This window comes from Papilio polytes, unplaced genomic scaffold, assembly GCF_000836215.1.
Source record: "Papilio polytes unplaced genomic scaffold, Ppol_1.0 DF824102.1, whole genome shotgun sequence".
NCBI classification, from domain to species: domain Eukaryota; kingdom Metazoa; phylum Arthropoda; class Insecta; order Lepidoptera; family Papilionidae; genus Papilio; species Papilio polytes.
In genome coordinates this window covers 3851179-3866292 of record NW_013525102.1, presented here as the reverse complement: position 1 = coordinate 3866292, position 15114 = coordinate 3851179, and the positions used below count along the sequence as shown (strand labels likewise).

General features: G+C 32.6%; 5 protein-coding genes across 6 annotated transcripts in view; 2 read left to right on the top strand and 3 right to left on the bottom strand.

Moving 5' to 3' along the window:
* Positions 1–241: 241 nt before the first annotated feature.
* LOC106099569 lies at positions 242–1875 on the top strand. The gene is made up of 4 exons (XM_013278137.1): positions 242–440; positions 557–754; positions 834–961; positions 1209–1875. The coding sequence occupies exons 1-4, from the start codon at positions 242–244 to the stop codon at positions 1353–1355; spliced, it is 672 nt and encodes a 223-aa protein (XP_013133591.1). The 3' UTR covers positions 1356–1875.
* A 224-nt stretch (positions 1876–2099) lies between these two features.
* On the bottom strand, positions 2100–3823 carry LOC106099573 (uncharacterized protein C18orf63-like). The gene is made up of 7 exons (XM_013278139.1): positions 3719–3823; positions 3441–3618; positions 3176–3272; positions 3003–3099; positions 2801–2935; positions 2360–2473; positions 2100–2189 (listed from the first exon to the last, which is right to left on the bottom strand). The coding sequence occupies exons 1-7, from the start codon at positions 3737–3739 to the stop codon at positions 2115–2117; spliced, it is 717 nt and encodes a 238-aa protein (XP_013133593.1). The 5' UTR covers positions 3740–3823; the 3' UTR covers positions 2100–2114.
* A 668-nt stretch (positions 3824–4491) lies between these two features.
* On the bottom strand, positions 4492–12970 carry LOC106099844 (centrosomin). Of its 2 annotated transcripts, none has more exons than XM_013278522.1 (12): positions 12780–12970; positions 8842–8894; positions 8432–8571; positions 7553–7672; positions 7367–7447; positions 7164–7222; positions 7051–7087; positions 6756–6863; positions 6405–6559; positions 6151–6222; positions 4996–6077; positions 4492–4821 (listed from the first exon to the last, which is right to left on the bottom strand). In XM_013278522.1, exons 1-12 carry the CDS (start codon positions 12806–12808, stop codon positions 4628–4630), a joined length of 2130 nt encoding a protein of 709 aa, XP_013133976.1. In that variant the 5' UTR covers positions 12809–12970; the 3' UTR covers positions 4492–4627. The 2 variants fall into 2 exon arrangements, with proteins under 2 accessions (XP_013133976.1, XP_013133975.1); XM_013278521.1 differs by lacking the exon at positions 12780–12970 and adding an exon at positions 10382–10772.
* Positions 12971–13392: 422 nt separating this feature from the next.
* LOC106099483 (28S ribosomal protein S18b, mitochondrial) lies at positions 13393–14353 on the top strand. The gene is made up of 2 exons (XM_013278042.1): positions 13393–13903; positions 14187–14353. The coding sequence occupies exons 1-2, from the start codon at positions 13496–13498 to the stop codon at positions 14334–14336; spliced, it is 558 nt and encodes a 185-aa protein (XP_013133496.1). The 5' UTR covers positions 13393–13495; the 3' UTR covers positions 14337–14353.
* A 35-nt stretch (positions 14354–14388) lies between these two features.
* Positions 14389–15114, bottom strand: part of LOC106099460 (suppressor APC domain-containing protein 2) — a 2028-nt gene continuing 1302 nt past the window's right edge. The window contains exons 2-3 of the mRNA XM_013278019.1: positions 14838–15053; positions 14389–14670 (exon numbers count right to left, since the gene is read on the bottom strand). Coding sequence (XP_013133473.1) covers positions 14557–14670; positions 14838–15053 — 330 coding nt within the window. The 3' untranslated portion in view covers positions 14389–14556. The remainder of the gene's footprint in view (positions 14671–14837; positions 15054–15114) is intronic.

Genomic DNA, 15114 nt, shown 5'->3' with positions numbered 1-15114 from the left:
GAGCGAAGAACACACTTTTTACGTAAACAATTCGCATAAAAAAAGAACTTACGTGATTTTATATATCTTAACAGCAAGTCCATTTATGATTATTTGCAAGTGCCTCAGTAAGTTAGACACTAATCAAAATCAATTTTAAACCACCCTACAAAAAGTCGGGACAACAAATAAAAAAGGTACTTGTAAAACATTTTTTTAAAATGACAGCCTACTAAGTTCAAGTATTGTTTTGTATTAAAAAATGGATAGCAGTCGTTATAGGATAAAAAAGTGTATTTTGCAAAATAACGAAGGAGAATTAGTGAAATTATTAAAGAGTGGTTTCAATCCCAATCATGAAGGAGGCTGGCCAATAAGATTAGCAGCTCGCCATGGGCTATATCCAATTGTTAAACTTCTTATGCAATATGGGGCAAATCCGCACCTTATAAGCGAGGCTGGTGAGTTCCTAACTCAGTAGTAGGTGTGACGAATCGTGTTTTGCTTTGGTCATTTAAGCATAAACGGCATTTAAGTACGTAAACTGGGTATCAATTATGAAATTAATCACTTACAGGGGCTTCAACATTGCAACTGGCTGTTTATTCAGGCGAATTTTGGAATACCGAAAAGTGGTCTTTCCTCCTATCTTGCTGCGATTCATCGCAATTAGCTGACGGCGCTGCTGTAGCGATGGTATTCTACAACATACCAGCGTTAAAAAAAATTATGGAAACCGGACGATGTAATACTCATATACCTACTTCCTTAACTGGTTAGTAAATCGACTTCGAAGATGTCGAAAACTATGGAAAATCTTAACGCTATTTCATTCTTTTTGTGCTACATTTAAGGTAAAACAGTTGATGAATTAGCAAGAGGTTACAGATTGCAAAGCCTTCTGTATTCGCCAATGATTCAAGACAATATAAACAACGTTTCACCAATTTCTTCGCCTAGGAATATACGGCAAACCGAATCGGTATGGTTTCCTTTTTGTTTATGAAGTTAGTGTACGTGACCTTTTTAATGGTTTAAAAGAAATTGTACTAGGTGAAAGCGTGTGCAAACCAGTAAAAAATGACGTAAGATCTATCTTCCATTATGATACTACGTATTTAACAAGATTGAAGGTGTTATAAAGTAGTGTACCTCGATGTCACATTAGATTAACTGAGCAATTTTAATACCTCGGATATTTAAGTTTTTTATTTAAAAATATATTTCAGGATTACAGAATGTTATCACCTCAACCGCCAAGAAGAAATTTATCACCCTCTGTGGCCAGGTTCTTCAATCAAACTGCGAATCAGACGTCCCTTACCCCTCCGCGAAATACATTAACGCCAAATTACCTACCTTTTCCCAATTTTTAATTCGACTGATATTATTATAAATAATTTTATTTATCTTAGATGTAGGAAATGAAAAATAACGACCTCGACTGAAGGTAAAATGTTAGATATAGAAAACATATGACGATAGCTTCAAGCAATTATTTATGATAACTACAAAAAAAAGTTAAATTTTTTTTACGCACTTAAAAATCGTGGGTTTGAGCTCATTTTCACATTTTATAATAAAAAAATGAACAGATAGCTTAAGTTAATTGGATAATTGTATAATTCATCATTAAATACACATTTACATTTAATAAATTAAGACTTTTGCTCTTATCTTTGTCTACTCTATCTTTATACTATTTTTGTATACCATTATCAAGTTAACCACGGCATCTGCATGTTTTAACATATTTTAACATCCGTTTAAACTAACCTAACAAATATTGAATTCGTTTCCACGATTTTTAAAAAAGTTCCGAAATGTGGAAAGGTCATTTTATTTATTTATTTTTTAATTAAACAAATTATACAATGCATGTGTTAAAGAACAACGAAACAAGGGCTTCTTGCTAGTTATAATTATGAAGCTAAAAAAATAGTACATGGGTAATAAATGTTAACAATTTTAATTAATACATTTTAATTAATCACACCAATGAATAATAATAAATAATTAAATGCCATTTAAATCATTAATTAAGTTCTATGAAAGTGACATTTCAAATAAATGGTAAATAAAATTATGTGGTTTTATTTTATTCTTGAAGATAATATGAAGCCATGTATAAGAAATTAACGTTTTTGTTGAGTCGATCGCTGAGTTGGAGTACAAAGACTTACGGCTTGCGTGTAAGTGTCGTTCGAAACCTGAAATTAATAAAATAATGTATAATCTAGTTTTCGATCTAAAAATATTGGCAATCGCACAAGACTCTTGTAGATTTAAGCTTTTTTATATTTTCTATGTCAAGTACTATTAAATTCTTATTACTTTTAACATGAAATATTAATGAAACACTACAGTATATAGTACTTACGTCATTAGCACTGATGTTTCTATTTTCACTATCGGATTTTATTAGTAACGGAATGCCAAGGAAATATGGCATCTTAGTTTTGAGAGTTGCTATAAATCTCGAAAGTACAGGCTCCTATATAAATAAAGTAAAAACTTAATTTATTATATAAATAAAGTAAAAACTTAATTTATAATTATAACCGAAAAGTTTTATTGAATTTAGCATGTACTAGCTTTCTCAGGTAATTACGTCCGCGCGGATTTAAAAAACAAAATTGGAAGTGTTCTTCCAGACTATTATCTGTATCTGTCCGAAATTTCCTAAATATCCGTTCAGCAGTTTAGGCAACAAACTCCAACAAACATCCAAACTTTCGCATTTATAATATTAGTAAGATTTATGTTAGTACCTATCAATGACAATATTTTGAGAAAAATTATATTGTGGTTTTTGCCTTACCTCAGCAGATTTAGGCATCGGTGTTATGATTGGAAAGTTTTGTGTCAAACACAACTTAGGATAGGTGAATGGCTCCCCGCACCAAAACCTCACCCTGTAGTACGAACACTCTGCCTCCGGTATGCGGTACCCGTGCTTAAATTATTTTACGTAAGTTTGCAAAGTAATAAATCAAGAGAAACGATCAGTGTAAATTACTCACTATGTTTTTCCAATGTCTTCGCAAATCTTGATAGCACTTGAAACTTCCAGATTGTGGTAATGTTTCGCAGTATTCCTCTACAATGGCTTTGTTTAAGCTACAAAAAGTTATCAGTAAAGTCTAGCTATCTATTTCAAAGTACACTATTTAAACGTAACGGAAACATAAAAAACCTTGGAAATACTCGAACGCAGTCGCCGGGCTGATAGTTTTCATCAGAATGGATCAGAATAATTTTAATTGGCTTTAGTTCGAGTACTGTGGAAGAGTCTGCAAATCCATAGATAATTTGTATATTTACTTTCACGATGTTTCATACTTAATTTATAGAATAGAATTATTAAATTAAAAAGATCAATCTGATGCGTTCACTTTCCGACTGCTAAAAAATCATACAATAAAAAAATGGAGAAGTTAAATGTCGTAGGTAAAACTTACCGTTTAATGAAACTTGGTATTTCATACCATCCTGAGGCCCCGAAGTCGATAAAAAATTTCTATTATTAATAAGATAATTATATCCTATCGTATTGCATGTTGGCGCAATTCTCGCCGTCATCGTGTATCGAAAACACATAAGAAACATTTCTGGCGTCACTTGCCTTATAGCTCCATCCTAAAAATAAATTAGTTTAATAAAAATACTATATAATTAGTACGAGATAGGTGTACGTGATTTACTTAACATAGGCGCCAATCTATTTTTATAGACTTACTTGGATAAGAGAAAATTTCATAAATAACGATGTTAAACGGTCATAATCATCGTTTACGGTGCTAATAATAGTATGAACTTGTTTTATTTCCTTCTTGTTAGGGCAGGCTAAGATCGACGAATTCGAAAATATTAACATCCTGAAAATAACTTTTGTGTGAATAATTTTGTACTTATTTTTATATATTAGACAATAAACAGATTCAGTTTTTACCTGCATTTTAAGATTTTCCAGTGATAATTTGAGGGTGCTGATCGGTCATGTTTGTCATTTAAATCAGCTGTAGCTACAACATGACCTATTTTATCAAAGCTAGGGTTTTCAATGTCAAAACAATAATAGGATTGCATGTTTGTCGTTAATAATTCAGAAATCACTTAAAAGCACTTTATTTTGTAAAATGTCGTAGTATACGTATTTCCCGCCACTTTTAACTTTTTAATAATTTGTTATTAGGGCAAAGGCCGTATATAGTCTACATACTTTTGAGGAAGTTAGCAAACATAAAAACTTTTTAGGGAATTGTGACAAAAGAATGTGTTTGTTCAGTGTATCATTGTTTTAAGAGCTACCTGACTGTAAATTATTCAAGGGGAAAAGGTCACTAGAATTAAGTCAAATGAATAATACCTAGGCATGTCCATTAAAAAATCAATATCTCACATGTACTCCAGAATTGAAAATTTTAGGTAAACGTGACGATGAATACTTTTCGTGAATGATCGACGGTTGCCATATAAAAATAATAATAATAATAAAAAAAAAACAAAATAAACGTAGTTGTCACATTTTATTGTATTAATACAAAATATATTGAATAAGTACTAATGGTAAACTGGAAAGGCCACGATGTCACTATATAAACAATATTAAAAATAACGATACAATTTAAAAAATACGAAGTTTAATTCAGTCATGACTTTCAAATTGGTCGCGTGCTTTGCGCAGGACGCCTTGCGTCTTGTGTATCTCGCGGCAGATGGCGCGCTGCACGCTGCGCTTGCGCAGGTTGGCCGCGTTCAGCTGCGCCAGCGTCTCCGCCAGCGTCGCCTTCGTCCGCGCCAGTTTCTGCTTCAGCATCACATTCTCTTCATATAATGATCCTGAAATTAAATGAAATATGCTTATTAAATGATGACATTCTATAAATATATATCATTTTAAAAATACACACATCCGAGATTAATACTACATTTTTTTTTAGTAAGCCGATAGAATAATAGTTTTGACCAGAATTTATGATAGTTATTGAATATTTTTTTACAATAAATACTCACTTGGTGACAACGAAATGGCGTCGTTTTGTTCCAAGCTAGAGAGCCTGTCGCTGTCGATGCCCTGATCCGGTGAAGTCGGCCGATCCTCCTCGGAGTGCGCGGCCTCCTGCATTTCAGCTATTTTATGGTCGGCATCTAACGCTACTTTGCGAGTTAATTGTATTTCTAATTGTGCGTTTGCATCCAACGCGGCTGTGAGCTTATCTCTAGCTTCCTCTAATTCTCTCTCAACTTGCAGTTTGTCATGTTGGGCTCTGGCCCTCTCCAGCGCGGCTTGCGAGGCTTGCACTGTGGCCTCGTCCGCCGCTCGCCTCAACGATCTCTCGGTCTCCATAAACGTTGTTTCTAAATCTTGTTTGTCTTTGCGTAATTTATCTGTTAATTGAATATTATATACCAGTTGTTGCTCGCAGTCTTTCAGTCTGAATTCCATTGTTAAGTAAGTATTTCTCAGTGCATCCAAATTGTTATTAGCTTCAACGACGTTATTACGTTCAGTAGTTAATGCCTTCATTAAATCATCTTTCTCGTTTATAACCTCATTGATTCTCTTCATCGCTTGTTCCAATTTGCTATCGAGGTCTTTCTTTTCTCCTTCCAATTGTTCATTGATATTAGTAAGTTCGCGTATTTCTTCTAGGAATGCCGATTCATTAATCATTTTATTATCTTCGGAACGGGAACCATAAGAGATGCGAGAACGGCGTGGTCTGGCTTTGTTATTGTCCGATACTATTTCTTTGCCGGCGAGTCCAGTGTCGCAAAGACCGACTCTGGCCATTGATACTTTTCTATCAGGTTCTGACCAACATTCTGATTCTGATATAACGTCCGCTTGAGGGAAATGCTTATTCAGTTTTTTGATCGAGTACCTCTTACTGTCATCGCTGCACATGACATGGTGTCCAAACATCATAGTTAGATCCTCTATTCTTAACGATTGTGATATATCAAGATTACTTTCATCCATTGTGAAATCTTCAGGTGCCATAGTCTCATCTAATTTCAGTCCAACTGGTAAAGCTAAGCTTTGTTCTAAAATACTTTCTGCTAACTTCTTCTTATCTTCTCCGAGGACACATCTGAAAAATACCATTGTTAATATTGTTGCCAACATTTGAAATAAAAATTGTTGTATGTGAAATTTATAATTACTTATGTGATAACAGCTTGTCAAGGAAGTATGCCATGCCTTGTAAACGTCGTGTCAGTAGTTGTTGCAGGTTGCTGAAAAAGATTTTTCATACATTATCAGAGGATACATTAGTGGTAAAATGTTTTTTAAATACTACTTTTAACGTAAATTTGCATTAACCAATATGTAATCGTATTTATTAATATGATTAGCATAGAAAAAAAAATTGTCTTATCACACTCTGGCCTAAGAATTAAAAAAAATAATAATATACCCGGAGGAATCTTCATTTTGTTGCATTTCAGCATTTTTCTGTAAATTTCTCAGTCTATTTTCCAAATCTTTAATGTGCTCATCTTTGCATTTCAAAATTTCGTTGTACTTTTCGATTTGTGAGTCACTGACATGGGCATATGTTAGTTCTTTATCCTGAAACAAAAGTTATAATACTTTTTTCAAATTAAGCTATGTTTACCAAAATTAACTAAAATCATACCAGTATAAATATTTTATAGCTGTAAGCTGTTTGTAGAGATTGGGTGTTGTTACAATTGGTGATAAGCTTACAAATTGAATTTGTTTTAATATAGAGTATTGTTGATAATAACTAGGCACATAATATTACCAGTTTTAACTTTTTAATTTCTTTGTCTTGTTGTTGAATCTTCTTCATACATCCCTTGATCATTTGTAGAGCCTTGTGGTTTTCCTTACGTAACTTTGTTAATTGATCCTAGAAGCAAGAAATAAAAAATTGATGCTTTGTTCATGAAATATGTATAAATAAAAAGTAAAAACTGCAACAAACCAATAAAACACCCATTAAAAGTGTATGACGAAATCATTTTGTCGTCCTAATAGTCGGACAGAGAAATTCTTTGTTTTGTACATGAGTAATTATAAGAGACTATGAAACTCACCAAATCTTCATTATTTACTGTCACCGCAAGATAGTCCCTAGAAAATAAAAAAAAGAATATTAATAAAAGAATGAAATCGGTCTTTTAATTGTTTATTATATTTCAGATGTTACCCAGCTGATTCGGATTCCGGATACGTGTCATCGACAGGTTCTGTTTGATTTTCAGTAGTCTGTAAATGAGAAAAATAAATTTTGAAGTTGAACTTAAACATTTTTGATATTCAATGTCATTTTTATAATCTTTTCGTCACTGTTTTCTCTTTTATTAATATTAAGTTGATTTATCAATATTGAAGTAAGAAATTAATTCTTACCTTAACTTCCTCGTTTATCGCGTGTCTCATAGCACAACTGTTGTTCATTGAGGTCTCTACACCTTCGGTGGAAATAGACCCCTGAAAAGACATACATACATTAATGTCCGTATCCCGAAATACTAGAAATCAAACAAAAATTCAAACATAAAAATTATTTCGTTATGATATAATACTTTCATATACCTGATGTTCCAAGACATCTATAGCCTCAGCAGCCGCGGCCAGTAGTTCTTGCTTATCGCTCAGTTGTCTTCTTAGTTCTTCAACTTCTACTTGAAGTCTCACGTTGTGTTCTAATAAACCCTGCAATGCGACATTTATTACTATTATTATATAATTTCACGGGAATCGTAACTATTTTCGGGATAAAAAGTAGCCTATTTTTCTTCCAGACTATGCTTTACATCTATGCCGAATTTCGTGGAGATCCGTTCAGTCGTTAAGGCTACAAGTTCTTTTAAACATCCATCCATCCATCTAAACTTTCGCATTTATAATATTGGTATGATTACAAGTCATCGTTTTAAAATTAAACAATTAAATAAATAAAAGTTGTCAAGTCTGACTGAGTGATGCCTACGAGAGTCCAGAGAAGAATACGAATTCAGAGACAGCTTGCACTTCTAAATCTGACACTTGTTTAGATTATAGGGGATACAATGAAAGTCTTAAGGATATAATATTACGTAAAACGACTGTAACCTTTATTAGGTTTCGCAGTTTAGATTTGAAGAGGTCACAAGAGAACAGATGCGGGGAATATATCAATATCTAATGACTCAATCGTCAGTCGGATAAAAAGTTGTAAATTCTTTATAATAGTGTCACTTTTCATTTATAAAACAAGCATTGTTTGCGCAAGGACAGCACCGAAACAATAGTCGTTACATGATGCATCTTCTGTGGAATTTAAAAACATAGTATTTTGTACACTAGACGCAAATAACAATTGAAACCTATGGCTTAAAAACATACGCTAATGTAATTTTTGTATAACATCTGTTTACCCGTACGTTTTTACATTTATTTATTTACAAAGATAGTTAGTTCTTTTTAACTTACTTGAACAGCGGGGGGTGCGCCATGACCTAATTTTTCTTCAAGAAAATATATCCTTAGCTTCAAATTGAAGTTCTCTTTGCGTAAAGAATTCAACTGTTCTTCATATTGCTTCATGCTAACTCCACTGGCCACTGTCACATCTGTGAACAACGGAATCATAATTAAATCCATAGAGTAATCATATATTGGTAAGCATATGTTAGTTAGTTTCCTTAATGTTTTTTTTTTGCAATTAATGTGTGGTCGTCAATTAACAATTTGTGCTAAGTTTTTGAGAATACTTATATTATAATACACTCTGTGTGTGTGTGTGTGTGTGTGTTTATGTGTGTTTTAAAACATTCCAGGATTTAATGTTAAAATGGCGCTTAACCTTATTGCTGGGTTAAATAGATAGTTATTAAACTCACTGTGACCCTCAGGCGAAGGGAGCGTCATCTCTTTGAGTGCCCGCGGGCTTGTGCTGAAATGAGAAATTGAAATGTATAAACAAATTCGTACAGATTTTCGGTGTTGTTACTGAAAATGATGCTCTAAATACACATATTTAAAAAAATCACGCACACATTTCATGAACGGCTAGACAAATTTGATCGGGGCTTTCGCGGGAAGATCGCTGATGTATGTTTATCACAAACAATTCGCCCAAAACTGATTGGGACAAAGGATTTATGATATTCCGCCATTCATAGCTTCAAATAATACATGTGTCACGTTCACGTGCTTAAAGCTTATAAAAGTTCAGCTAGTGCTCCCTTCCTATAACTCATTTAATAGACCGGATAAAATCAATGTTTACGTTTTTTTAAAGAAACATATACAAAGTTTCGTTATATTATAATCTAACAATGTTCATAATCTATCAGTGACAATATGGCCAAATTTTGTACCTAACATATCTATGTATTATTTACATTATTCTTATAGAAAAAATGTTTCCACAGAGTTCCGTAGACAGAATTATCGCTAACTATAACCGATAAGGATTTGACACGCCACCGAGTTATTACTTGGGTATTGCTATTTATTGAAGTTATTTAATCACCGTAAAAATATGCGAAGCTGGCTCGGTTATTTGCATTATAATTGTGCAACTGTTTATCAAAGTTTTGCGCAAATAACAAATAAAGTGTAGCTTCGGGCTACTACAACTATAGTTCGTCAATTTGTAGGTACTATAAATGCTAAACATGAAAGAAATCTTCATAGATGCTTTACATTCGTTCATCTTTGTTATTGTTTTGTTTGGTTAATGGTTTATTAGTTTCTGTTATAACAGATATAGGTACAAGATAATATTGCTATCTCTGTTTTATCAAAAGATATAAGAGGGATGTCACTATGTTTTTTTAAATTAGCAGTGGAAACGGTACAATACCACCTGCAGCAACGCGTTATCTAATAATACGAGTTTGAACTTGGACAAGTTCATTATTCTCAATAAACGATTGCAACTATATCAGTGTAATTGTTTGAGAATCAAATGTCAGTGAATAATATGCATAACATTCATATTGAATGATGTTTTCTGATTTGAGTAGAAGTGTCCATTAAAGGTTTTTGCAAATATTAATTTATCCAGTTGTTGTTCTGCTATTTTTCAGACTATTTTATCTATAAGTGACATGTTGTCATTGAAATATTCAATTATGTTTTGAAACCTTACAGTCGTAGCCTTGAATATACTTTAAAGAAAAGCAGGTAGAATGTACATCTTTTGAATATATTCAGTTTAAATAAATCTGGTAATTGTCATTCTGTATACCTAAAAATACTAGGTAACTAGTGTTTGGGTGTATACAATGCTTATTCGAAGTAAACAATAGACACAAAAAGAAATATTGGCGTTTTACCTATTAAGAAATTCATTGTAGTTATTGAGGACAACTTATTTTAAGCCCTATGTGAAGGACACGCACGATTTAAAAGAACGTCTTTTAACAAACATACCTAAATGCTGAAGATATACTATTCCCATGTTTTGAATGATTCATTCTTGGTAACGTCGCCATCTCAATGTAGGCTAGTTCTTATTTACTATATTACAAAAATCACCACATAAAAAAATCACGCTAACACTGCACTGTGCTATATTAAAATAACACGACTGAGTTCGCCTTAAACTCGGCCACATCTATTTATACAAGAAAATAAATATGTTTGTGTCACATCATTTGCGCTTTTCACGTAATCACTGCTCAATTAAACATATTTGTATCTCTCATTAGGTAATTATATGTAATAAAAACACAAATAGTAAACAAATACACGGACCAAATTGACGCAGCTGATTTTACTACCGTTTTCTCAGCGTAAGAATGGGATACTGATACTGTACTGAATACTGAGAATACTGATACTGAATATAGGACGGAACTGTCGGGTGCGAATCGGGAGCGTTCGCCTGCGTCCGCACGTACCCCGTGAGAACACATATGACATACTAAGTGAGAGAAAAAGAGATAAATGTACTTCTGTCTATGAGTTCGAGAGGCGGAGGGCGGATGCTGCTCGTTGCATCTCACACCGAAATAGAAGTGGCTGCGCAGTACTATGCTCCAAATTTTAGAAACGTGCCACTTCCTAATGTTTTTAAATAAAGTATTTAAATTAAATATAATTAAACCTCCTTTAAATTATGTAAATTATTTAAGATTCTTCATACCTTTTATTTCTATATAGTTAACATATTACGACTAATAACCAAAGTGGGACAGACTGATACAACAATAATAATATGTAAAGACCTTATATATGAAATATATCTATTATATTAATCAAGACGATGTTTTTAATAATAGAATAGGAAATTACTCCCGTAGTATTGGTATAACTTCATTGTACGATCGAGTGTATAAGATTATGGAACGCCACGAACAAAAAGGGCCCGTCCGTCGTCCCGTTTGTCGACATGTGTTATCATCAGAACCAACTGCAATTGCTCACGCTCTTTTTCAATTTACAGTTTTGTTTATGTGCACGTCGGATGCAACCCAACTGTTCTTTGCCGACTTCATCGAGTTTTTGTAATTAACAAAAAAACAAAAGCAAACAAAGGGGTGATTTTGACTAATCACTTATTTTACGGATTTTTGCTCTAGTTTTAGGATTTTAAAATACTTCCTATATTTGAAACGATGTTCATGACGATTTGGTAGACGTTGTCAAGCGTTGCTAAGAGAGGGCGCCAGATTTTAAGACACGTTTTTGCGCCTGTGGGATTTTAAGAATATCTGAAGATTTCTTTGTCTTAAAAAAATTTAAATAAACGTAAGATGGTTTTTATCATAGCAACATGTGAATTAAAGTTTTCATGTGGAAAAACTATGTACTAAAAATTTATGTAATTTAAAACAGATATTATCCACTTAGTTTCTTATAAAAAAATAAACTATCTGCTTAAAAATATGTCTAAATGCATTTTTACCATAACTGTGTGTTTCCTTTGTATAAAATTTATTTTCATTTTAATTTACATTGAGAAAACAAAGACCAAATATATGTTTAAAAAAAATGCACTATAATTTTAAACTCCATACACAATAAAAAATAGATTAACTTAATGTTAAAGAACTTGGTCCATAATTGCCAAAAAAGGCATTTTTATACCTTGAAAGGATTTAGTTAGTCTAGATTTTTTTAATACTAAGTGTGATCTATAGGTTGGTACCTAAATGTTGGTCAAGTCATGTTTTTTCAGTCAGATATGTTTCTTTTCAATTTAAACACTTAATTTTCAGATAACATTAAGGGATTAAATCGTAATCTGGTTATATGCAAAATGTTCAAGTGAAATTGAAATAAATTTTATGAAATAAAATTAAATAGAATAGAAATATGGAAGTTACCATAGTTGAAAGCATTCTAATAATTTACTTATCAAAGATAAATACAATTGATGTAGTTACAATTACATTTATTTTTAAAAACAACATAACTCACGCCCATAATATGGAACATGGAGGGTGAAGAAATCACGCAGAATTTGCTGATTATATTAATTAATAATATGTGATAACATTGCACAGGACATGGATATGGTGTTTTTTAATTACATTAATTCACATCAATTCAGTCTTAAGTAATAGACACTAGATATCAAAAAATAAATATAATGAAGATAATCAGCAAACTCTGCGTCATTCCTTGACCCTCCATGTTATGGGCCTGAGTTATGTTGTTGTTAAAGAATATTAAGATTTGTGCAGCTGTTGATTTTTATTCTAGAAATACAAAACTGAATGTAAAAAGAAGCGAGTAAAACAACTAAGTTCATTACACACGATCAATTTAAATGGTAGAATTGTGATCAGTCTGACTAATCTAATAAAATTGCAACAATACTTACATGACAGGTTCAGAGAGGGTTTCGGACATTCTTTCAGATTATATTCTGATGCTGTATAGATTGTATTTAAAACTTAACATCAACAATACTGTCTACTTATATTATTTTAGCACTTTTAAACTTCGCTAAATAGAATGACAATTTAATTAACGGTTGACGGTTAGCGGTTGCATTCGAATCAAAAACACCTGTCAAATGTCAAATAATCTCAAAGCAAAGTGGCAAAGAGTTGCTTCGCCCCTGCCAGACACACCTAAGGTTTTTCCGACTTGCAAACACCTTTTCATAAGTCCCCAAACCCCAAATAACATGTACAATTCTTACTAGGCCACACATGTCATTTTCTATTTCCATGGAACTGAACTAACCGATAGACAGCTTCTCGCACCGGGTCATACATACTCATTCGGCAATAACAATCAAATTCAAAAAGACCAAAAAAGATCCACGTTCCCCTCGAAATGTTACTGATCCTGATAAAACTTTAGCAAGTAGATAATATAATGATCAAGTTATAATGAAATCTGTTTCTCATTTTACCGCGGAGCTCGCCATTCATACTTAATCTATGCACTTTACACTTCCTTCGTTGTCAATGTCTTAGCTCAACGTCATTGTCAAAACAACTTTGTGATTGATGTTGATTTGCATTGAGTTGGTCTTTTTTATAATTGTAGGTTATTTTAGTGAGAATAAATAGTGTCTTTTTGTCTATAATGTCTCTTCAATCAAATATTCGATCTTTATTTCAAAGAATTATTATTTCTGATATGAAAATAGTAAGTCGATTTTATTGCACACCTAACGATGAAAATATCGACGAAGAACAAAAAAAACCCATTGATCCTTCTAAGGATAGAACAAAAGTAATTCCTGTGGAAACAAGCATACGTTATCTTCAGAGCAAAGCCTATGAAGAAACTTATGGAGGTAAACCAGTATGGACATTATATCGCCGTAATCATAAAGGTGGTTTTGCACCTCGTAAAACTAGAAAATCTTGTGTTCGAGGCGGTATTATTTCTACTGGAAATCCATGTCCTATTTGCCGGGATGAATACTTGGTATTAGATCACAGAAATACAAAATTGTTGCAACAATTTATTTCACAATACACTGGTCAGGTAAGCGGAAATAAACATACATTTTAATAAGCACTTATGTTTTATTTAATAATAATGTTTAATATAGTTTGAGGGTATCTCTATAAAGATTTAGTAATGTGAAAAATATATTAAATTTTGTATAGGCAAAAAATGTATATTTGGAAGGTGTTCATATAGCTTACAGCATTTTGCTTAATGCTGTTTGTTAAACCAGTATAAAGTTTTCACGTGAACTTGACATGTAGATGTGAATAATTTATAATATTAATTGTAACTTACATTAGCCCTATAATTCTTCCAGATTCTAGATGCCTTTCAAACAGGAATATGTCAGAGGAAACAAAAAGAACTATTGGTGGCTATTGAAAAAGCATGGGATCAAGGTAATTTGACCTATGATGTTCCTTTCAGAGAATATGATTATAGTTTGTATAATAAAACAGCTCATTAAGTATTTAATATATTTAAAACATTGTTAGTTATTTAGTTGAATAAACAGTTCATAACATAAATTTTTTTATTGTCATAACCACACCCCCAAATTTACTTGCAATGGCACTAATCAATACATTTTATATTTGGATTTTTAACTTATTATGACACAATTGGGTATGTTATTATAATAAAGTGTTAGTGGTGATATAATTATATTATGTTGATTATAAATGATATTAATTATAGTTATCCATAATTTTTGTCCGGTTTCTTTGCACCAATAACTCTCTAATAAGTGCAGATTTTTCTCTTTCCAGTACAGAAATTCGTTCGTTTTTGCGATTCACTTCCTGCAAGATATAACAAGATTCAAAAATAAGAAATTAATTAATTGTTATAGTTATTGTTATATCATTTTCTTGTTAAGCATATCATAATTTTTAAAGAAGTTAAAATATGCTGAGAATCAAACAACCTACTCTCAGTAGGAAATTGCACTAGAAAAAAAGATACAAACCTCAGCTAGCATGCGGTTCTGAGATCTGAGGACCGCGGCATTATTTGGTGTACTGGGAGGCGAGTTTTGGAGGCTTGTAGGCAGCGCAAGGTTCATGTGCAAGGACAGCGGGCCATGGCGCCAACCCGCGGCTAGTGCGCCCAATTGCCTATTTAGCTCTAACACTCGCGCCTTCAGTAGTTCCAGTCGTTCCTGATGCGCTTCATTCCAAGGCTCCTGTAAAAAATAATGCTACGTAAATAGGACCTTGTTGGACCATATCGTAATATTGTAATGA